The sequence below is a fragment of the Branchiostoma floridae genome, chromosome 4, assembly GCF_000003815.2.
Source record: "Branchiostoma floridae strain S238N-H82 chromosome 4, Bfl_VNyyK, whole genome shotgun sequence".
NCBI classification, from domain to species: Eukaryota; Metazoa; Chordata; class Leptocardii; order Amphioxiformes; family Branchiostomatidae; genus Branchiostoma; species Branchiostoma floridae.
This window is the reverse complement of record NC_049982.1, coordinates 8101520-8124070: the sequence shown is the minus strand read 5'-3', so window position 1 is coordinate 8124070 and position 22551 is coordinate 8101520. Positions and strand designations below refer to the sequence as shown.

Here is a 22551-nt window from a genome sequence, read left to right as displayed (position 1 = left end):
ACTGTCTGATCGTAAATTTTGAACATTTGTTTGTTTTACAACAGGAGACTGATCCCGACGTGAAACCGAGTCATGTCGGTGATGACGTCAAGCTTGGAGATCACAGCGCCCCCATGCGACGGTCCAAGAGAGCTGCAAACACCATCACAACACCCTACGGCTTAGGTGGGCAGACATGGTTCTTTCCACTCGAACACACCTGGAATAACAACAGTGATATTTCAAAAATAAAGATCACTTGATCTCTGCATTTTTTACGAAGACGCTAACGTTTTACAACTGGTGGCAGGGTGAAGGGAATTGTTGATATTGTTACTCGTCTCACCTTAAAAACTGCCATTAGCTAGTGTAGTGTAGTTTGTCCCGGGCTGATGTATTTATAACGATTTATACACTAACGGATGCTACTGCTACACCATCTGTACCTGTGTATCTGTCAAATGTAACTGTAAACCTCACTACAACTGCCACAGGTCCCTTCCGGGGTCCTGAGGGACCGTCCGGACGAGACGGGCGGGACGGCCGTGATGGTGTTCCCGGGCCGCCCGGGCCTCCTGGTGGGTGCTGCGGGGTGTGTGGAAGAAGTCACAGCTATCAAACAGGTTAGTTCTGAAATAGAAAAAAAACACTTTATTCTGCACCATATACAGATATTACTTTCCTAATGAGACATTTCTTTTCTTACTTTTGAAAATCATGTACACGATTTGTTGTTCAAGAAGCATTCACACTCACAGCACTGGTGCCCGCCAGGGATGTAGCCCCGGTCGGGCTACGAAGCCACAAATTTGTCCCCTTGGACTACCGGATACTAGGAGTGCCCCCCAGTCATTCTTCGACGTTTCAAATTAAAATGGCGGATTTTGTATCGACCGCGCTGGCGGTTACACCTGCTACTGTGCTGATGGCTATGAAGGATTTCACTGTGAAATAGATTTTAATTACATATTATTGCAACTCAATTTTTAAAATTTCTCCAGGATGTTCCACGGCATTGGAATCAGATCTTAGCTCATTCCTTATGATAATCTTGCCACAGCGTCCTGTCTGGTGCGTCCTCTCTACGGTCCGTCAGCAGACGACAACTACTCCACAGACGCATGTGTTAACTACGACGTCTTACACCCTGAAATAACGGCTCTGACAAGGTCTTCTCCGGGGTTTCTTAGGAAACTCGGGCTGAGCAATGTGCTGAGGGACCTTGAAGACTTACGTGATGTGGGTAAGTCGATATTTCAAAAGGAATATCATCCGGTATATTATTCTCCAATTTAAATGTCTAACGTTACAGTTTTTAATAGTTGTTACCTTTTGAATTAGAAGCTTTCCACTTATCTTTAGATAATATTGCAACGTCTCACTTTTCCTGACTTTTGGTAGGCTTGATTCCCTTCAGCGGAAGGGAAGGACCTATCACGGGCGGCAATGGGACCAGGCGCAGAAGAGAAGCCACACACTGGAGCCGTGTAGGGAATGTGACAAGCCTAGTCTACGACGCGGACAGTGGTGGAGAGGAGCGACTGGTGGCTTTTGCCGCTCCAGATTTGGAAAATCTTGGTGAGGACGACTATCTTCAAGGTGGGTACCTTTGATTGTTATCATGATCATATAGACACACAGATATAGATAACGTTATAGATACAGGCACAGACACACACATACACACAAGCACACATGCGCGCACGCGCAAGAACATTGCCGGAAACATAACCTTCCTGTCGAAGGTGCTAGTAAACTGGCTGTTTACACATTTTTTCCTGAGTCGACAATGTGATTTTTTTCGAAGAGACATTCCTTATGTCCTCTTCAAAGCCGTCTACCAAATGTGGAGGTAAGAAGAAGCCATGTAGGCCTGATCTTATGTAAAAGGTATAGGTGACTAGCTTAAAGCCTTGACATTTAATCTCCGTAGGTCCTGTTGCAAGCCTGCGAGCAGATGTGGTGGGCTTCAATAACAACCCTGCCACCGCCCCCGAGGCGATGCCGTCCATGGTGCAGGATTTCGATAACATGCTCGACACGTTTGACTGCAGCAGCAACGGCCCTAACTGTAACCGGGCGCGTGGACAGGACGATGTGTACAGTTAGACGATCACTGGTACATTGTTTACAGGCCAGCAATTGAGTACGACCCTGGAAGTATGAAGAGAGCCATATATTTCAGGATTCTCATCGTGGCCTGGCGCGGCTTTAGAATCTTCATTCGATGCTTCATAGGCTGAGAAAATCAGTTTGCAAATGTATCTATTAATTATGATATACCTTGATTTTTCACAAGCACACTAACTTGATTGTGGTGTTTAATATCAGAACACAACACACATAAAGAGATGTGTAGTTCATATGGTGCTTATCCCGTGTGCATGATATTTTCGTAGCAAATTAAAGCCGCATTGCAAGGTAAAGAGAAAAGCAGAACGCGTCGTCTCAAGCACTACGCTTCGAGTTCTACTGAAGAAGATAGTTAGCTAATGGCAATTTTAGTGTAAATACCGAATACCACATCTTTGGGTAGATAGAAATGCCCTTTGATATATTCCATAAGGTGTACTAATCATAGTCGCAATACCAAACATTAGGTACTGTGAACACTTGTAGACCCGTACTCGTGTGTGTGTATATCTTTATACCGTAGAACCAATAGCGTAAATGAAATGCTAGACCCAATATGTTGACTTATTCATACCTGTAGATATTCACATATGTCTGCTTAGTTGTATAAGTAGTTATTATAGACCTTGCGAAAGTTGCTGTACTTTTGTCGTGTCAATAAAGATTTCATTATCTGGACCTATTTACGGACGCTATACGTGTCATACATCACGCGTTTCAGGTTTTGTAAATTAGGCCACAGCAAGTAAATGTTATGGATGACATCACGCGCGCATTAATTTTCGCCTGATTTCAGAAAAAAACAAAACAAGGAGGGATGGTCAACATGACGATAAAGTACAAAATGTGCAAATATATTGTGTTATATAGCCTAATAATTGTACTTGTAGAAGTGACACTTGCAAGGTACCGAGGACTGTAATTGTAGAAATGAAAGTTATTGGATAGTTGTAAAAGCGACACCAATATGTAAGCTATGAGTGTGGTTACCGACTTTGTTGGTGATGCCAGTCTACCACACTAGTGTCACTTTTACCACACCAGTACATATAGGAATTAATGCCTTGTTGGCTCTGATACCATGTTTTGTCCCATTAATTCTTTTTACAACAGTAATCACAACTTTATAGTGCCTATTTTTGAAAATGTAACCATCTTGTTTTTTTTTTTCACCCATCTTGTTTTTTTCGCCCTATCGCACTATTTTGCAGTCTGCAGAGGATGTCATCCATAAAATTTACTTGCTGTGGCCTTAGGGGACAGACGGGTAAATGTTGATCATTTGATATACTGATGAGGAATTGTACGTCAATTTCTGAAAATGGGACGTTAACAACTTGAAATAACATGTTCTGCTTGGAGAGTACCAGCTCTTTACAAAACAAACCATTGTCTCACATTGTATCGGGGAAATGGAACGATGACACCAAATTTCATCGTCCGTTCCTTTCAGATTATTGGCATGGAACAATCGTTTGGAAAAAGACACTACTGTTTACAACCTGCTGTCGTGTTGATTTTGTGGAGTCAGGTGCACAGTTGGCATTGTTGGGAAATGACACCTTATACCTGTACACCTCAATCAGTCAATGCTTCTATACCCTGAAACGTTGCTGTAAAATGCGCACTATTCTCACAGGGTATTTATTCTTACTTCAAGTCCCAACTGTTGAAAGTGGAAGTGCTCTCAGGTAACAGAAAGTGACGTTATAGATTTGTCCTTTCTCTGTCAGTCTGTTCTCGCTACAAGCTGACAATGAGCTCGGAGAAGCTGCTTAACGTAAGCGAAGTTACCGGCCGGGCCCGCCGAGACCGACCCGCGGCCCGACCGGTGACGGTGGCCGTGGCGGCCGGGGCGGGGGTGCTGCTGGTGGCGGCCCTCGTCTTCCTCGCTCACGAAGTTAAGCATGTCCGTGAGAAGTCCTCGAAAGACGTGTCTCAACTGAAAGACCAGATCCTGATGCTGAAGGATCGTACCTTGGCCATGGAGATCAAGCAAAGCGCCGCTAGAGGAGACAAGGAGGAAGCGTCCTCGCACAAGGAGGAAGTGACGGCCCTGAAAATCCACCTGTCGTCCCTGCAGACTCAATTAGACAGCGAACGTGCGGAGTTACAGAAGGAGAAAGCTGACGGGGCGTCTCTGAGGGAGAGACTGGCTGTGCTGGAAACCAAGTTCCAACTCGGGCATGCTGAGGAACACAACTTTCGAGAGGTACTTTTTGCCAGTAGCTCGCTACAACACGGAAGTAAATTCTGACAGTGCATGGCTGTAAGTTCAATGAACCGTGAATATGTTGCTGTTTTAAAGTTAACCTTATAACAACACTGGCTTCTTAGCCTTAACATCTCGGCATTAGGTCTGTAGTTAGAAGAAAATTGAGTTTTTGTTCTACTTCTTGTGTGTCTGAAATGCTATCATCATACAGCGATGCACGGTGGTTTGTAAATGTTTACCGGCAAATGTTTAGGCCATTGGTTCCCTGTTTATTTGCCTTCTTGAGATGTTATAGCAATTAGGAATACTCAAGAGCCAAGACAAGCAGCTAAATAAAAAGTCTTATAAACCTGCATTTTTTTTTATAAAGGGCGAGAAGTCGAACAAAGTTGACAGTGTCCCTGAACACAACGCCACCTTGTGGAGGTACAGGCGATCCCCCAACTCCGTCACACCATACGGTATGTAGGTTATCGGCGTTTTGTTGGGACTTGACTTGAAAGTTCGTTTTTATGTAACGTTTCTTATTATATATGTCCCTTTCCGATTCTTATTCACAATTTCGCCTTGTTAGACTCGAAGCTTGCACTGTCAGTACTTGACATACGTCTTGTGTCAAATTCACGATATATGGTTGTTATGTTGTGTTACGTTTTCTATTGCAGTATTGGAAAAGTTTTCTGTTACGTTTTCTAAAATCCCAAATTAAAGTGCTCGTCGACGTAGCCCCTTAGGTGTCTGTACGTACCTTTACTTTGTTAAGAAGTGGCGACATGAAACGCACTGTCACCAATATCCTTTTGCCACTAATGATATAAACAGTGTAGATATAAATCGATATTCAAATTTTGCAGGTCCCTTCCGGGGTCCTGAGGGACCGGCCGGACGAGACGGGCGGGACGGCCGTGATGGTGTTCCCGGGCCTCCAGGTCCTGCCGGGCCGGCTGGTGTATGTGGAGGGTGTGGAGGACAATCCTGCCAACAGGTAGGGTGTGTTCTTTAGTTATTATTTCATGGTAATGTCATTCATTCATTCATTCATTCATTCATTCATTCATTCATTCATTCATTCATTCATTCATTCATTCATTCATTCATTCATTCATTCATTCATTCATTCATTCATTCATTCATTCATTCATTCATTCATTCATTCATTCATTCATTCTCCTACGCAGAGGGACCACAGTCGTGTCAAAACGACTTGTGTTAATAATGCCGTTGGGGACCGGGCGTTAGGAGGATGCCATTCATTTGTTCGGAGCTAAACTTGAGCTCGAGGGGAACGTTTTTAAGGAAGTCGTAAATTCATATCAAGCTACAAATGTTTGTATCTGGACAACTTTGTATTGTGCCCGATGGTCCAGGGATGATGGGTAACATGGCATTTACCATCAGTGAATGCATATCCTGTATATAGAAGCCGTGCACTGCAGTACCACTGGGTATGGAGAGCGGCGCTATTCCTGATGGCCACATTACTACATCCAGTCAGTACAATACTGGCAGTTGTGCCGCCAGCAAAGCTCGCCTTCATTCCCAGGAGGGCGCCGGAGCCTGGTGTGCTGAACAATTCAACAAGCAGCAATGGCTACAGGTAGGTGGAGTCTGTAGGGTATAGATTACTCTTTTGATCATATCAAATAATTTTTGTTCTATGTCAATAGTGCCATGCAAGTCTTCTGGCATGTTTTTGTATCCTCATCGTCATAGTACAAATACTTGCACTCCCTTCTCCTCCTCTTCACAGCAATTCAGCTAGCGCCAGCCCGCTACTTTCCTCTATCCAGTGTTCGCTTTCCGCTCCCTGCTAGGCATAACCTAGCTCCACTGACAGCCACTTGATTGATATATGTTGACTCACGCAGTTATCTATTTTATTTTCTAATTATTTGTGTAATCTTTGTTTCTTAATAGAACATGTAGAACATATCAAAAACCAGAAGATATGGATTCAAATGTCAGCATGGACAATTTAGTGGACAAATGACCAATTGAAGTTTAAGGGTTGACCAATCACACTTACAATCATGCAACTACAGACGACATTTTGAACACCGCAGGCATTTTGTACCGCGCTGATGACAGTGATGTTTCTCAGTATGACGTGTTCTTCCTGTGAAGGTTGACGTGGGAGCAGAGACTACTGTGGCTGGAGTTATCACCCAGGGTAGAGCTGCCAGTTCGTCGGGACATCAGACTGAGTGGGTGACCTCCTACAAACTGCGCTTCAGCACAGACGGAGTCACGTGGTCTACATATCTGGACAAATTCGGACGTGAGAAGGTTGGTAAATCTTATCTTCAACTCTTAAGGAGAAACCACCATGATGGCTGGTCACGAACCCAACATTCAAGCTTGCACCCTGTTATGAGTTTTGTAACATTTATGTGTAATAATAATAAAACCCGGACGGAAGACCTGGCGCATACCCGTCTCGTATTCAGCTAGAAGAAATGGTATGCCACCCCAACGGTGCTGTTATACGCCGTGTGACTATGATGATGATGTGTATGTGTATATATTTACTAGGACTAGAAATTATGTAATCTGTATCTTTGCCATATGTTGTTTAACCCTTATAACTATTCCTCATCACCTGAATGAAAGCGGCCTTCAGGCCGATTAGACCATTTCATTAATAAACAAAAGTTCAAACAAACACATTTTCTCGTACTTTTAGGCACATTAGTCAATTATGATTCATATACTTGTTCTACTTTAATTTTAGAAATTATGTGTGTATTACATTATGTGTTTCTAAAAATCCTTTTTATAGTTTGCCATCATTTTCCGTCTTTCCTCTCTTCACAATATCATCCCAGGTCTTCTCAGGCAACTCTGATCAGGACACTGAAGTGCGCCACCTGTTGGATCCGCCGGTAACTGCACGTCACGTCCGGTTCTGGCCGCAGACATGGAATGATCGCATCAGCATGCGGGTGGAGGTCTTGGGACAGTAAGTACACTACTGGAGTCTTCTCTTTCCACGTGACTTCACATAAGGTGATTTTCAATAGATTATAGGGGAAGGGCACCTCGGTTGGGGCGGCACCCGTCTTTCGGAAAAAACGTATGAAATGGGTTCCACTGTTCGACGAGGCGCAAGCAACCCCTTCCTGTAAAAATAAACCCTGGTACAAAAACAGCAAGGAAACTTGATGACCTATGACAAGGTGAACAACACAGAAGAGGAAGTGTCGGTAAAGGCATTTGAAGATTTTCACCGTGCATTAAGTGATGTACAACTGTACAACAAATCATTTTTTGTTCTCCTCTGTAGGGACTGCACCAGTGACTAGACGCAGCATGCAGACATGGAGATTTCCAAAGCACAGATTTACACATAACATAACAGGACGCACATGTACATGTATCTGCTTTGCAGTTTGAAGTGAAACACCAGTTTTTGTATTTTTCTTCATTTTTGTCTTACCTTTGATATTTAATTAACTCAGTAGAAATGGAAACATTGTTTCTGGTCTTTTCGTTTGTCTTGGTGTTTATCTGCGCTTTTTTTAGGTGGCCTAGCTGGGTTCAGAAATAGCCATTTAGATTAGAGCTTGTGACAACAATGTTCAGCCTATTTTATATTAATACCATGTCCTGGTGATTACAGCATTACGCTTGATATTGTAGCCGATGTGGCTAGATGAACATGTCAATGGCTTCATGATGTGAAGAAGAATGAATAAATTCTTGTCTTTTTGTATGCTGGTGTTGCTGTCCTTAGTTACTACACTGTCAGTGGAGAAATCTTGACTTATGTATGTACACAAGGAGGTGAAACAATATAACAATACAAATGTTACGTTAGCTAATTCATTAATTGTGCAGAACTTATCAGGCATTTAACTATAGTCAGTAATAAAGCAGACTGTTTCACACATATAGGCTCTTTTATTGCAACATTTCTGTACAGCTGTAGCTTTACTTAAACGCATTGTCTATTGTATTTACATCACATCATATACAATAAAGAAACAGCACAAACAGCCACTTGACCAAACGTTATGCCTGACAATGTGCTCAGCGAAGCATGTACAAGAAGGTATTGTGGTAACAATACACTGGATGCTCAGGGTGACTGCTGAACAACTACGATGAGAATTTCACAGATAAAGAACGGATTAGAAAAAACCCTGTGTGTTACATTTTCTTTAAAATCATACCATTGCATGTTGTATCATATTCCCATTATGATACCAGGGTCAAACACAACCGATTTTGGTCACTGATGTCGTTGAACGAACTGTAGACTCAATGTATATACTCCACCTGGAGTCAGGACAATCTGTTTTTAGCTAACGTTGTATATAGTCCAAGTCAACCAGTATTAGCATGATCAGACTTTTAATATGTATAGTTTTAACCCTATTTTAATTTGCCTTTTAGATATTGAACTCGAATCTGCACACGTCTTATTGTATTGTTTATGTTATAATTGTACAATATGTTCTTGTGTGTAGCAATAAAGTGCGATACTCAATGTAAACAGCCTGATAATTCGGCTTTCGAGCCGCAAGATGGATGTGAAATGAATAAACCATTCACTCTCTCTCTCTCTCTCAGTGTGGTCCGGGTACCATCCGATTTCAAAAAAATCTTTTGTATGTGTGTGGGGGGGGGGTGGGGTGGTAGCGAGTATAAGGAGCCCCCGGTAGAAATCAGATGGTATCCAAGCTATCATACATTTGAATAAATAGTCTAATTGCCAATTGCACAACAAGCAATGATCTTGGCTTTACAGTTGACAAGACATTGGGAGGGTAAGTCAGCAGTGACAGTGAACGTGACACCAGCTTGTTCTCCACGAAGCAAATTTCCTCGTTCTTCCTATTGACATGGAACACTCGTCTGGACACTATGAAAGGCACCGCTGTTTACCAGCCACTGTGGTGTTGACATTTTGCCGCTGAGTCATTGTTGGGAATTGACACCTTACACCTTACAATGACTGTGGGAGAACGGGACAGGTGCAAAATATAACCACCACCCCCCACCCCCATCAATATTTTTGTGCCTCTCCAGGCAACGACGCTCACCGATGTCATCTTGCTATAAACCAGTGCATTTGAATTACTGAAAGACATTCCTTCGTTACTGTTGAAGGGTGGAAGTGCTCGTAGGTAACAGAAAGTGACGTTATCCACTTGGACTCTAGTTTGTAGACCGTCCTCGCTACAAGCTGGCAATGAGCACAGAGAAGGCTGCCTACGGAGGCGAGGTTACCGGCCGGGCCCGCCTAGACCGACCCGGCGCGGCCCGACCGGTGACGGTGGCCGTGGCTGCCGGGGCGGGGGTGGCGGTTTTGGCGGCCCTCGTCTTCCTGACTCACGAAGCTAAGTATGTCCGTGAAAACTCCGCTCAACTGAAAGACCAGATCCTGGCGCTGAAGGATCGTACCTTGGCCATGGAGATCAAGCAAGAAACCGCTGCCAGAGTCAACGAGGAAGCGTCCTCGCACAAGGAGGAAATGACGGAAATGAAAATCCAACTGTCGTCTCTGCAGACTCAACTAGACAGCGAACGTGCGGAATTACAGAAGGAGAAAGTTGACGGGGCGTCTCTGAGGGAGAGACTGGCTGTGCTAGAAACCAAGTTCCAACTCGGGCATGCTAAGGAACACAACTTTCGAGAGGTATTTTTGGCCAGTAGCTTGCTTTTGTTGCTACTACACTGTCTACAGTATACGGAAGTAAATTCTTTCCGTGCATGGCTCTTAAGTTCAATGAAGCGTTAATACATTCTTGTTTTTTGATTCAACCCTAGAACAATAATGGCTTCCCCCTCGGAAGGGAATAGAATTTCCACTCTTTTTTTATCCAGTTCTTGAGTGAACTGTCACCTAACGTATCTTATTACCCACACTACATCGACGTAATGTTCCCCTATCATGTGTCTGAAGGACGAGAAGCCGTGAGGGTGTGGAGGACAATCCTGCCCACAGGTTGGACATTTTCAGCCCTCGTTACCTGTTACTACACCAACCGTTACTAGTGTAATCTTACATATTATGTTAGGCTCTGATTCATGGCCATGCATGTTGTACTATTGGAAATGGGTGGTGTGACGTTTACAATCAATGTAAACGATGTTTCGATCAGACACATGTCGTCAAATGTCATCATTTTCCGTAGCCGCCGTGCACTGCAGTACCACTGGGTATGGAGAGCGGCGCTATTCCTGATGGCTACATTACTGCATCCACTACGCACCAGGTTTGTGCCACCAGCGAAGCTCGCCTTCATTCCAGCCAAGCGTGGTGTGCCAACAACCCGCTGAACACCAACCAGTGGCTACAGGTGAGATGACACCGCATGGCGTAACTTGCTTTAATTATTGCCAATAAGTTTTAATTGTGCCCTTGATTCACATGACGCGTGTTTCTTTTCATCAAATTATTGATGATCGATACTCCCGGAAATGGAACCCGGGCCGTCAGATCATAAACCTAGCAGCGCAACTGATTTGGCCAAAAGCCTGACAGGATATTTGTATATATTGTTTCTTTTTGTTCTACTCGACCTCTTGTCGTTTCACTAACAAGACACAGTGTACGTGAAACTTGGTTGCGTTGTCACGTATTGTGTGAAACACTTGTATGTACGCAAATATAGTACAAAATTTAATGTAGAACATGTACGCTGACTACCGTACCAAGATGCCGTTTTCCTCCTGTTCAGGTTGACGTGGGAGCAGAGACTACTGTAGCTGGAGTTATCACCCAGGGTAGACCTGGTTCGTCAAATCAGTGGGTGACCTCCTACAAACTGCGCTTCAGCAGAGACGGAGTCATGTGGTCTACATACCTGGACAAACTGGGACGTGAGAGGGTCGGTGGTAAACATTGTCTTCTGCACTAGTTTGATAATTCCAAGAATATGTTTCCACTAAGACATTTTGCTGACCAGGCCACGTTCTCAGCAAAAGAAGTTTGTAACAGATCTAGACCTGGGTCAGCTTAAGCTAAGGGCACAACCCACCGTACGTGCAATTTGTCCGTACGCCTTTTTTTTTTAGGCTACGTCGGACACGTATTTCTGAAAACGTTTAGGTTGTACAGGGCAGACGCGTCGCCTGTACTGGCACGTACGGGGGCGTGCTCCAAAATCCGTCGGATTCCCTACGAGTTCGTACGGAGGCGGTACTTACCACTTACGGATCCCCAAAGATTGCCCACGTTGTGGCACGTAGACAGCACGTATTTGCACGTACGGCGGGTTGTGCCCTTAGCTTTACTGATGTAACTGATGCAGCGTAGCAGAGACTGTCATTCTCGAATAGGACTGTTTAGCTTTAGTCAATACTGTAGGTTGATGCTAATTAGTATTTTACCATAGTCAATATGAAATAATAGCAATATATGATATTTCCAGTTTTTCTTTGGTCTAAGAAATCATTTATGTGTTACAGCAAGGATTTCATTCCACAATTCCTTGTAGCATTGCTGTTTTTCTCACAATATCATCCCAGGTTTTCCCTGGCAACTCCGATCAGGACACCGAAGTGCGCCACCTGTTGGATCTGCCGGTAACTGCACGTTACGTCAGGTTCTGGCCGCAGACATGGAATTCTCACCTCAGCATGCGGGTGGAGGTCTTGGGACAGTAAGTACACTACTGGAGTCTTCTCTTTCCATGTGACTTCACATAAGGTGATTTTCAATAGATCTGGGAAGGGCACCTCAGAAGCACCCGTCTTTCGGAAAAAAACGCATGAAATGGGGGTCCACTGTTCGACGAGGCGCATGCAACCCCTTCCTGTAAAAATAAACCTTGGTACAGAAACAGCAAGGAAACTTGATGACCTTTGACAAGGTGAACAACACACAACAAAATGTACCAGTTTAGGCATTTGAAGAATTTCACTGTGCATTAGCTGACGTACAACTATACAACAAATCATTTTTGTTTTCCTCTGTAGGGACTGCACCGGTGACTAGACGCAGCATGTAGAGATTTCCAAAGCACAGATTTGCACATAACAGGATGTATATATATATGTGCATGTATCTGTTTCGCAGTTTGAAGTGAACCTCCAGGTTTCTTCTTTTACTTATTGTGATAGTTTACAGCATTTAGTGTTTTCTTATTGTTATCACCTTTGATTATCATCTCAGTAAAAAAAGTAATATTGTTTTTGGTTTGTTTGTTTGGTTTTGTGTTTGCAGTTATTTGAGGTGGCCTAGGTGGGTTCAGAAACTGAACATGTACCTCATGAGTCATGATCATGGCTACACTGAGAGTTACATGGCGTATTTAGGGTTACCCATTTAAAGCTTGTGACAACAATGTTCAGCCTATTCTATATTACTACAATGTCCTAATGATTACAGCATTACATTTTTATATTGTAGCCGACGTGTATTGTGTAGTGCTTGATGAAAATGTCAATGGCTTCATGATGTAAAGAAGAATGACTACATTCCTTGTTTTTATATGCTGGTGTTGCTGTCCTTAGTTACTACACTGCCTTTAGTCGTGGAGAAATTTTGACTAATGTTTGCAAACAAGGAGATGATAAAATACAAAATGCAGCTACTTCATTTGTGCACTCAGAACCTATCAGGTATTTATATTCCGAAACAAAGCAGACTGTTCCATATACATATAGACTCTTTTATTGCAACATTTCTGTACACCTTAAAATGACTGCGGGAGTACAGATGTAAGATACACCTGACACCCCCACCACCCCCTCCATCAATGTTTTCGTATCTTGCGACGCTGATAACGTGACATCTGCAGGCAATGACGTCCACCAACTGATGTCATCTTGCTATAAACAGTGCATTTGACTACTGAAAGACATTCTAGTAATCCAACTGTGCATCTACCTGTTACCGTCGTGTTTCAAATGTGAGTACATATTCTGTAGTTATGGGTCCCATTGGTACTTTCCATCAAGTACGTTCAACTTGTTCCACGTGTTTTTTCCGGGCCCCAGAGCAGGCAGGAGCAGCCCAATGTTCAATGCCACCTGTGCATACGGCAATAGTTGATAAACAGCAGTCTGTGTTCAGACGAATGTTCCTTGCCAATAGTCAAAAAGGAACGAACGAGGAAATTTGGTGTCATGTTTTCTTTTCTGTGAAACAGAGTGAGACAAGGGTTTGTTTTGTAAAGAGCTGGTGTAGTCGCTCTCACGGTCGTTAACCCCGACTTAGAGGACAACTTTGTGTCAGCCTCAGACGTTCAAAGTTCTACTAATCTCCAAGCAGATATACAGGTGCCAGTTAGTATCCACGGGCCGAGACAATCCCGGTGGGAAATGGAGATTGTTTCGGCCCATGGATCCTGCCCTCCTGCCACATCCGGTTGGAGATTACAGTTAGGCCACGTCACGTCAGGGCACACGATTCAACTTATCCAACTCATACCAAATTTAATCTTTGAAACGAGCAGGTAGTCAGAATGGGGTGAGATATGAGCTTCTTTTGCAAGCTTGACTCGGTGCCAATATTGCTTCACATGTTGCAATCAATGAAATGAAGTGTGTTTCGGGGGTCAAAACCATGGCCAAATTAAAGATACTGGTAATGGACTATACAAAAGCCTTCATGTTCGTACTAACTTGAAAATTACTGTGAATTCAAGTTGTCCTATAAGTCGGGGGTGAAGGACCGTAAGAGTGACTACACCAGCTCTTTACAAAACAACCACCTGTCTCACGGTTTCGCGGGAAAAAAATTTGATACCAAATTTCCTCGTTCCTTCCTTTCGGAGTATTGGCATGGAACATTCGTCTGAACAAAGACACTGCTGTTAACCAACTGCTGTCGTATGCACAGGTGGCATTGGCCATGGGAAATGACACCTCACCTGCACACCTCAACCAATCAATGCTTCTGTACCCCGTGACGTTGCTGTAAAATATGCATTCTTCTTACAGGGTACTTTTTCTTACTTCTTATTCAAGCCCCGACTGTTGAAGGGTGGAAGTGCTCTCGGGCAACAGGAAGTGACGTTATAGATTTGTCCTTTCTTTGTTAGTCTGTTCTCGCTACAAGCTGACAATGAGCTCGGAGAAGGTTGTACACGGAGGCGAGGTTATCGGTCGGGCCCGCCGAGACCGACCCGGCGCGGCCCGACTGGTGACGGTGGCCGTGGCGGCCGGGGTGGGGGTGCTGGTGGTGGCGGCTCTCGCTTTCCTCTTTCATGGGGTTAAGCATGTCCGTGAAAACTCCGCTCAGCTCAAAGACCAGATCCTGGCGCTGAAGGATCGTACCTTGGCCATGGAGATCAAGCAAGACGCCGCTGCTGGAGACAAGGAGGAAGCGTCCTCGCACAAGGAGGAAGTGACGGCCCTGAAAATCCACCTGTCGTCTCTGAAGACGGAGTTACAGCAGGAGAAAGCTGACGGCGCGTCTTTGAGGGAGAGACTGGCTGTGCTGGAAACCAAGTTCCAACTCGGGCATGCTGAGGAACACAGCTTTGGGAAATTTCGAGAGGTACATTGACCAGTAGCTTGTTAATATTGCTAGAACACTGGAAGTAAATTCTTACCGTGCATGGCTCAAAGTTCAATGAAGCGTGCATATGTTCCTGTTCCAACCCTATAACAATAATGGCTTCTTTGTCTGAAAATCTGGGCATTGGGTCTTAAGTCGGAAGGGAATAGAATTCCCTCTTCTTTCGTGTCTGAACTACTATCAACATATAACGATGTACAAGACCGAGGTTTCATAAAAAATATCTAAGCTAAACCAACTTCATCCTACGGCTACGCAAGATTTTGATAAAATTTTAAATTTGAAGCGGTCAGGTGTTTCATTCGCTACCTTCCGTCAGTGTCTTGAATGAACTGTTACCTTACGTATCTTATTAGCTGGATGTCTAACCTTCATCGACGTAACTTTCTTTCGTCTAAAGGACGAGAAGCCGAACCAAGCTGACAGTGTCCCTGAACACAACGTCACCTTGCGGAGGTACAGGCGCTCCGACAACTCGGTTACGACACCTGCAGGTATGTAGGACCGTCAAAGCTGACTTAACGTAAATACGCGTGAATAAAATAGAGAGGATTGTGCTTGTTGGTGTAATATTGTCCAATTATGATATTCCCCTTTTAGTATTAATTTTCCACGTCATTCAATTCTGAAATATGTGTTATTTCACCTTTGCTTTATTTGCGTCAAAGTCGCTTAGTCTTCGAAATAGATTTCTGACTGATATTTGTGGATCCTGAATGCCAGGCTATTTTCCAGGGCCTTAATGGATGACCTCTTTAGCTCTAGGGCCAACTCTAGTATAGCATTAGCGAGGTATACAAATCATGTATGACTTCCCCATTCGAAGGGGCTTTCGAATGTTTGGTGCCCTGCCTGGCATTTATTTGTTTGACCTTTTATATTGGATAAGTTCCAAAATGTCTTTTACACGGTGCCTGCACTTTTTCCTGCAACGGGGAGATCTAATGAATAACTTTACCATATTTCTATCCTAGCTGGCAATGACATCAATGACTGTATACGGTGTAAACCTCTGAAACTGTAACTGCAAATGTTTAAAAATACAGGCCTCTTTCGTGGTCCTGAAATTTCTATCCTAGCTGGCAATGACATCAATGACTGTATACGGTGTAAACCTCTGAAACTGTAACTGCAAATGTTTAAAAATACAGGCCTCTTTCGTGGTCCTGAAGGGCCGGCCGGACGAGACGGGCGGGACGGCCGTGATGGTGTTCCCGGTCCGCCCGGGCCTCCCGGTCCGCCTGGTGGATGTGGAGGGTGTGGAGGACAATCCTGCCAACAGGTAGGGTGTGTTCTGTACTCTGTAGTTATTATCGCATGATTGCGTGACGTGTTCTTGTGCTATGGAACTTGAGGCCAACATCTTTTGGAGGCTGTAGATTTATATCGAGCTTATAACTTTGGACAACCTTGTATTGTACCGTATGGGCAAATGATAAAGGGTGACATGATATTTACCATCAGTGAATGCATGACGTTTTGTCTTATTCTAACCGCCTTGGTCACATCCTGTATGTAGCAGCCGTGCATTGCAGTACCACTGGGTATGGAGAGCGGCGCTATTCCTGATGGCCACATCACTGCATCCTCCACGCACCCGGATTGTGCCACCAGCAAAGCTCGCCTTCATTCCCGGGAGGAGAGTCGCACAAGCCAGGGCGGATGGGCAGGAGCCTGGTGCGCCAACGGCCCGCTGAACACCAACCAGTGGCTACAGGTGAGAGGACACCGCATGGCGTAACTTGCTTTAATTATTGCCAATCAGTTTTAATTGTGCCCTTGATTCAGATGATGCGTGTTTCTTTTCATCAAATTATTGATGATCGATTCTCCCGGAAATGGAACCCGGGCCGTCAGATCATAAACCTAGCAGCGCAACCGATTTGGCCAAAAGCCTGACAGGATATTTGTATATATTGTTTCTTTTTGTTCTACTCGACCTCTTGTCGTTTCACTAACAAGACACAGTGTACGTGAAACTTGGTTGCGTTGTCACGTATTGTGTGAAACACTTGTATGTACGCAAATATAGAATATGTACAGGTAAAAAATTTAATGTAGAACATGTACGCTGACTACCGTACCAAGATGCCGTTTTCCTCCTGTTCAGGTTGACGTGGGAGCAGAGACTACTGTAGCTGGAGTTATCACTCAGGGTAGACCTGGTTCGTCAAATCAGTGGGTGACCTCCTACAAACTACGCTTCAGCAGAGACGGAGTCACCTGGTCTACATACCTGGACAAACTGGGACGTGAGAGGGTCGGTGGTAAACATTGTCTTCTGCACTAGTTTGATAATTCCAAGAATATGTTTCCACTAAGACATTTTGCTGACCAGGCCACGTTCTCAGCAAAAGAAGTTTGTAACAGATCTAGACCTGGGTCAGCTTAAGCTAAGGGCACAACCCGCCGTACGTGCAATTTGTCCGTACGCCTTTTTTTTTTAGGCTACGTCGGACACGTATTTCTGAAAACGTTTAGGTTGTACAGGGCAGACGCGTCGCCTGTACTGGCACGTACGGGGGCGTGCTCCAAAATCCGTCGGATTCCCTACGAGTTCGTACGGAGGCGGTACTTACCACTTACGGATCCCCAAAGATTGCCCCCCACGTTGTGGCACGTAGACAGCACGTATTTGCACGTACGGCGGGTTGTGCCCTTAGCTTTACTGATGAAACTGATGCAGCGTAGCAGAGACTGTCATTCTCGAATAGGACTGTTTAGCTTTAGTCAATACTGTAGGTTGATGCTAATTAGTATTTTACCATAGTCAATATGAAATAATAGCAATATATGATATTTCCAGTTTTTCTTTGGTCTAAGAAATCATTTATGTGTTACAGCAAAGATTTCATTCCACAATTCCTTGTAGCATCGCTGTTTTTCTCACAATATCATCCCAGGTTTTCCCTGGCAACTCCGATCAGGACACCGAAGTGCGCCACCTGTTGGATCTGCCGGTAACTGCACGTTACGTCAGGTTCTGGCCGCAGACATGGAATTCTCACCTCAGCATGCGGGTGGAGGTCTTGGGACAGTAAGTACACTACTGGAGTCTTCTCTTTCCATGTGACTTCACATAAGGTGATTTTCAATAGATCTGGGAAGGGCACCTCAGAAGCACCCGTCTTTCGGAAAAAAACGCATGAAATGGGGGTCCACTGTTCGACGAGGCGCAAGCAACCCCTTCCTGTAAAAATAAACCTTGGTACAGAAACAGCAAGGAAACTTGATGACCTTTGACAAGGTGAACAACACACAACAAAATGTACCAGTTTAGGCATTTGAAGAATTTCATTGTGCATTAGCTGACGTACAACTATACAACAAATCATTTTTGTTTTCCTCTGTAGGGACTGCACCGGTGACTAGACGCAGCATGTAGAGATTTCCAAAGCACAGATTTGCACATAACAGGATGTATATATATATGTGCATGTATCTGTTTCGCAGTTTGAAGTGAACCTCCAGGTTTCTTCTTTTACTTATTGTGATAGTTTACAGCATTTAGTGTTTTCTTATTGTTATCACCTTTGATTATCATCTCAGTAAAAAAAGTAATATTGTTTTTGGTTTGTTTGTTTGGTTTTGTGTTTGCAGTTATTTGAGGTGGCCTAGGTGGGTTCAGAAACAGTACATGTACCTCATGAGTCATGGCTACACTAAGAGTTACTTGACGTATTTAGGTTTACCCATTTAAAGCTTGTGACAACAATGTTCAGCCTATTTTATACTAATACCATGCCCTGGTGATTACAGCATTACATTTTGTATTGTAGCCGATGGGTATTGTGTACTGGCTTGATGAAGATGTCAATGGCTTTAAATGATGACGTTAAAAAGGATTACTAAATTCCTTGTTTCTATATCCTGGTGCTGCTGTCTGTTCCTAGTTACTACACTGTCTTTAGTCGTGGAGAAATTTTGACTTATGTTTGCAAACAAGGAGATGATAAAATACAAATGTAGTTACTTCATTTGTGCACTCAGAACCTATCAGGTATTTATGGTCAGAAATAAAGCAGACTGTTCCACATCAATATGGACTCTTTTATTGCAACATTTCTGTACTGTACACCTTATAACATGACTGCGGGAGTACAGGTGTAAGATACACCTGACACACCGCCCCCCCCCCCCAATCAATGTTTTTGTGCCTTGTGACACCGATAACGTGACATCTTCATACAATGACGTTCACCAACTGATGTCATCTTGCTACAAACATTGCATTTGACAACTGAAAGGCATTCTAGTAATCCAACTGTGCATCTACCTGTTACCGTCGTATTTCAAATGTGAGTACATATTCTGTAGTTATGGGTCCCATCGGTACTTTCCATCAAGTACGTTCAACTTGTTCCTCGTTATTTCCGGCCCCAGTGGCAGGAGCAGCCCAATGTTCAATGCCACCTGTGTATACGGCAGCAGTTGATAAACAGCAGTCTGTGTTCAGACAAATGTTCCTTGCCAATAGTCCGACAGCAAGGAACGAGGAAATTTGGTGTCATGTTTTCTTTTCCGCGAAACAAAGTGAGACAAGGGATTGTTTTGTAAAGAGCTGGTGTGGTCGCTCTTACGGTCGTTAACCCCGACTTATAGGACAACTTTGTGTCAGCCACAGAAGTTCACAGACAATCTCGGTGGGAAATGGAGGTTGTTTCGGCCCATGGATACTGCCCACCTCCCACAGTAGATCTGCTTGGAGATTACAGCCGCGTCACGTCAGGGCACACGATTCAACTTATCCAACTCATACCAAATTAAATCTTTGAAACGAGCAGGTAGTCAGAATGGGATGAGATATGAGCTTCTTTCACAACTTCTTGACTCTTGACTGGGCTAGCATTGCTTCACATGTGGTAGTCAATGAAATGAAATGTGTTTTGGGGGTCAAAACCTTGGGCAAATTGAAGATAATGATAATGAACAATCCAAAAACATCTATGTTCGTACTTGAAAATTGCTGTGAATTCAAGTTGTCCTATAAGTCGGGGTAAATGTTCGTAAGAGTGACTACACCAGCTCTTTACAACACAAACCCTTGTCTCACTTTGCTTCGCGGAAGAGAAATATGACACGACGTTTCCTCATTCTTTCCTTTCAAAACTATTGGCATGGAACGTTTGTCTGAACAAAGACACTGCTGTTAACCAACTGCTGTCGTCTTTATATGTTGTGACGCACGGGTGGCATTGTTGGGAAATGACACCTCACCTGTACACCTCAACCAATCAACGCTTCTGTACCCTGTGACGTTGCTGTAAACTACACAATCTTCTTACAAGTTACAGGGCCTGAGTATTTTTCCTTACTTCTTATTCAAGTCTCGTCTGTTGAAGAGTGGAAGTGCTCTCGGGCAGCGGAAAGTGACGTTATAGATTTGTCCTTTCTCTGTCAGTCTGTTCTCGGTACAAGCTGACAATGAGTTTGGAGAAGGCCGCATACGGAGGCGAAGTTGCCGGCCGGGTCCGCCGAGACCGACCCGGCGCGGCCCGACCGGTGACGGTGGCCGTGGCGGCCGGGGCGGGGGTGCTGGTGGTGGCGGCCCTGGTCTTCCTCGCTCACGAAGTCAAATATGTGCGAGAGAACGGAGATCAGTTGCAAAATAAACTAGCAAAGGCAAATGACGAGATCCTGGCGCTGAAGGATCGTACCCTGGCCATGGAGATCAAGCAGGACGCCGCTGCGAGAGACAAGGAGGAAATGACGGCCCTAAAGACAGAGTTGCAGCAGGAGAAAGCTGACGGGGCGTCTCTGAGGGAGAGACTGGCTGTGCTGGAAACCAAGTTCCAACTCGGGCATGCTGAGGAACACAACTTTGGGAACTTTCGAGAGGTATTTGTCTCAGTAGCTTGCTCACGTTGCTACAACACGGAAGTAAATTCTTTCCATGCATGGCCCTAAGTTCAGTGAAGCGTGCATATGTTCCTGTTCCAACCTTATAACAATAATGGCTTCTTAGTCTGAAAATCTGGGCATTGGGTCTTAAGTCGGAAGGGAATAGAATTCCCTCTTCTTTCGTGTCTGAACTGCTATCAACATATAACGATGTACAAGACCGAGGTTTCATAAAAAATATCTAAGCTAAACCAACTTCATCCTACGGCTACGCAAGATTTTGATAAAATTTTAAATTTGAAGCGGTCAGGTGTTTCATTCGCTACCTTCCGTCAGTGTCTTGAATGAACCTTACGTGTATTAGCTGGATGCCTAACCTTCATCGACGTAACTTTCTTTATGTCTAAAGGACGAGAAGCCGAACCAAGCTGACGGTGTCCCTGAACACAACGTCACCTTGCGGAGGTACAGGCGCTCCGACAACTCGGTTACGACACCTGCAGGTATGTAGGACCGTCGTCAAAGCTGACTTAACGTAAATACGCGTGAATAAAATAGAGAGGATTGTGCTTGTTGTTGTAATATTGTCCAATTATGATATTTCCCCTTTTAGTATTAATTTTCCACGTCGTTGAATTCTAAAATATGTGTTATTTCACCTTTGCTTTATTTGCGTCAAAGTCGCTTAGTCTTCGAAATAGATTTCGAATTCTGACTGATATTTGTGGATCCTGAATGCCAGGCTATTTTCCAGGGCCTTAACGGATGACCTCTTTAGCTCTAGGGCCAACTCTAGTATAGCATTAGCGAGGCATACAAGTCATGTATGACTTCCCCATTCGAAGGGGCTTTCGAATGTTTGATGCCCTGCCTGGCATTTATTTGTTTGACCTTTTATATTGGATAAGTTCCAAAATGTCTTTTACACGGTGCCTGCACTTTTTCCTGCAACGAGGAGATCTAATGAATAACTTTACCACATTTCTATCCAAGCTGGCAATGATATCAATGACTGTATACGGTGTAAACCTCTGAAACTGTAACTGCAAATGTTTAAAAATACAGGCCTCTTTCGTGGTCCTGAAGGGCCGGCCGGACGAGACGGGCGGGACGGCCGTGATGGTGTTCCCGGGCCGCCCGGGCCTCCCGGTCCGGCTGGTGGATGTGGAGGGTGTGGAGGACAATCTTGCCAACAGGTATTATCGCATGATTGCGTGACGTGTTCTTGTGCTTTCAAACTTGAGGCCAACATCTTTTGGAGGCTGTAAATTTATATCGAGCTTATAACTTTGGACAACCTTGTATTGTACCGTATGGGCAAATGATAATGGGTGACATGACATTCACCATCAGTGAATACATGACGTTTTGTCTTATTCTAACCGCCTTGGTCACATCCTGTATGTAGCAGCCGTGCATTGCAGTACCACTGGGTATGGAGAGCGGCGCTATTCCTGATGGCCACATCACTGCATCCTCCACACACCCGGGTTGTGCCACCAGCAAAGCTCGCCTTCATTCCCGGGAGGACAGCCAGACAAGCCAGGGCGGATGGGCAGGAGCCTGGTGCGCTAACCACCCGCTGAACACCAACCAGTGGCTACAGGTAAGAGGGCATGGTGTAACTTGCTTTGTAATTGTGCCCTTGATTCATATGTCGTTACACTAAGTTCTTTGGCTTTCGTCAAATTATTTTTCTTCCCCCGGTTAACATCTTCTGACCAGTTTCTTTCTTTTTTGCTGCCATTGATTGTACATTGTACATTGATTGTATGTTGCCATGTACTGTCGCATTTTCTGTTCATGTTTGAACAACAGTTTGATATAGTTTTTATCATATATACACTTAGTAAATCACGAGCTATTAGAAGACAACGACTAACACCATATCCCGGAGTATCTAACAAGA

General features: G+C 44.2%; 3 protein-coding genes across 7 annotated transcripts in view; all 3 read left to right on the top strand.

The window, feature by feature from the left end:
- Positions 1-3720: 3720 nt before the first annotated feature.
- LOC118413830 lies at positions 3721-18827 on the top strand. Its single transcript, XM_035817400.1, has 7 exons — positions 3721-4324; positions 15202-15295; positions 15953-16083; positions 16321-16518; positions 16912-17061; positions 17705-17838; positions 18155-18827. Exons 1-7 carry the CDS (start codon positions 3869-3871, stop codon positions 18171-18173), a joined length of 1182 nt encoding a protein of 393 aa, XP_035673293.1. The 5' UTR covers positions 3721-3868; the 3' UTR covers positions 18174-18827.
- Positions 9793-13094, top strand: LOC118413837 (lactadherin-like). The gene is made up of 5 exons (XM_035817408.1): positions 9793-9968; positions 10468-10632; positions 11014-11163; positions 11804-11937; positions 12254-13094. Exons 1-5 carry the CDS (start codon positions 9804-9806, stop codon positions 12270-12272), a joined length of 633 nt encoding a protein of 210 aa, XP_035673301.1. The 5' UTR covers positions 9793-9803; the 3' UTR covers positions 12273-13094.
- A 1069-nt stretch (positions 18828-19896) lies between the features above and the next one.
- Positions 19897-22551, top strand: part of LOC118413827 (adipocyte enhancer-binding protein 1-like) — a 53640-nt gene continuing 50985 nt past the window's right edge. For 2 of the 5 annotated variants that reach the window (XM_035817390.1, XM_035817389.1), the window contains exons 1-4: positions 20069-20639; positions 21052-21145; positions 21708-21838; positions 22051-22248. In XM_035817390.1, coding sequence (XP_035673283.1) covers positions 20226-20639; positions 21052-21145; positions 21708-21838; positions 22051-22248 — 837 coding nt within the window. In that variant the 5' untranslated portion in view covers positions 20069-20225. Of the gene's footprint in view, positions 20640-21051; positions 21146-21707; positions 21839-22050; positions 22249-22551 lie in introns of all 5 variants that reach the window. The other 3 variants (XM_035817392.1, XM_035817395.1, XM_035817393.1) reach the window with 3 other exon arrangements.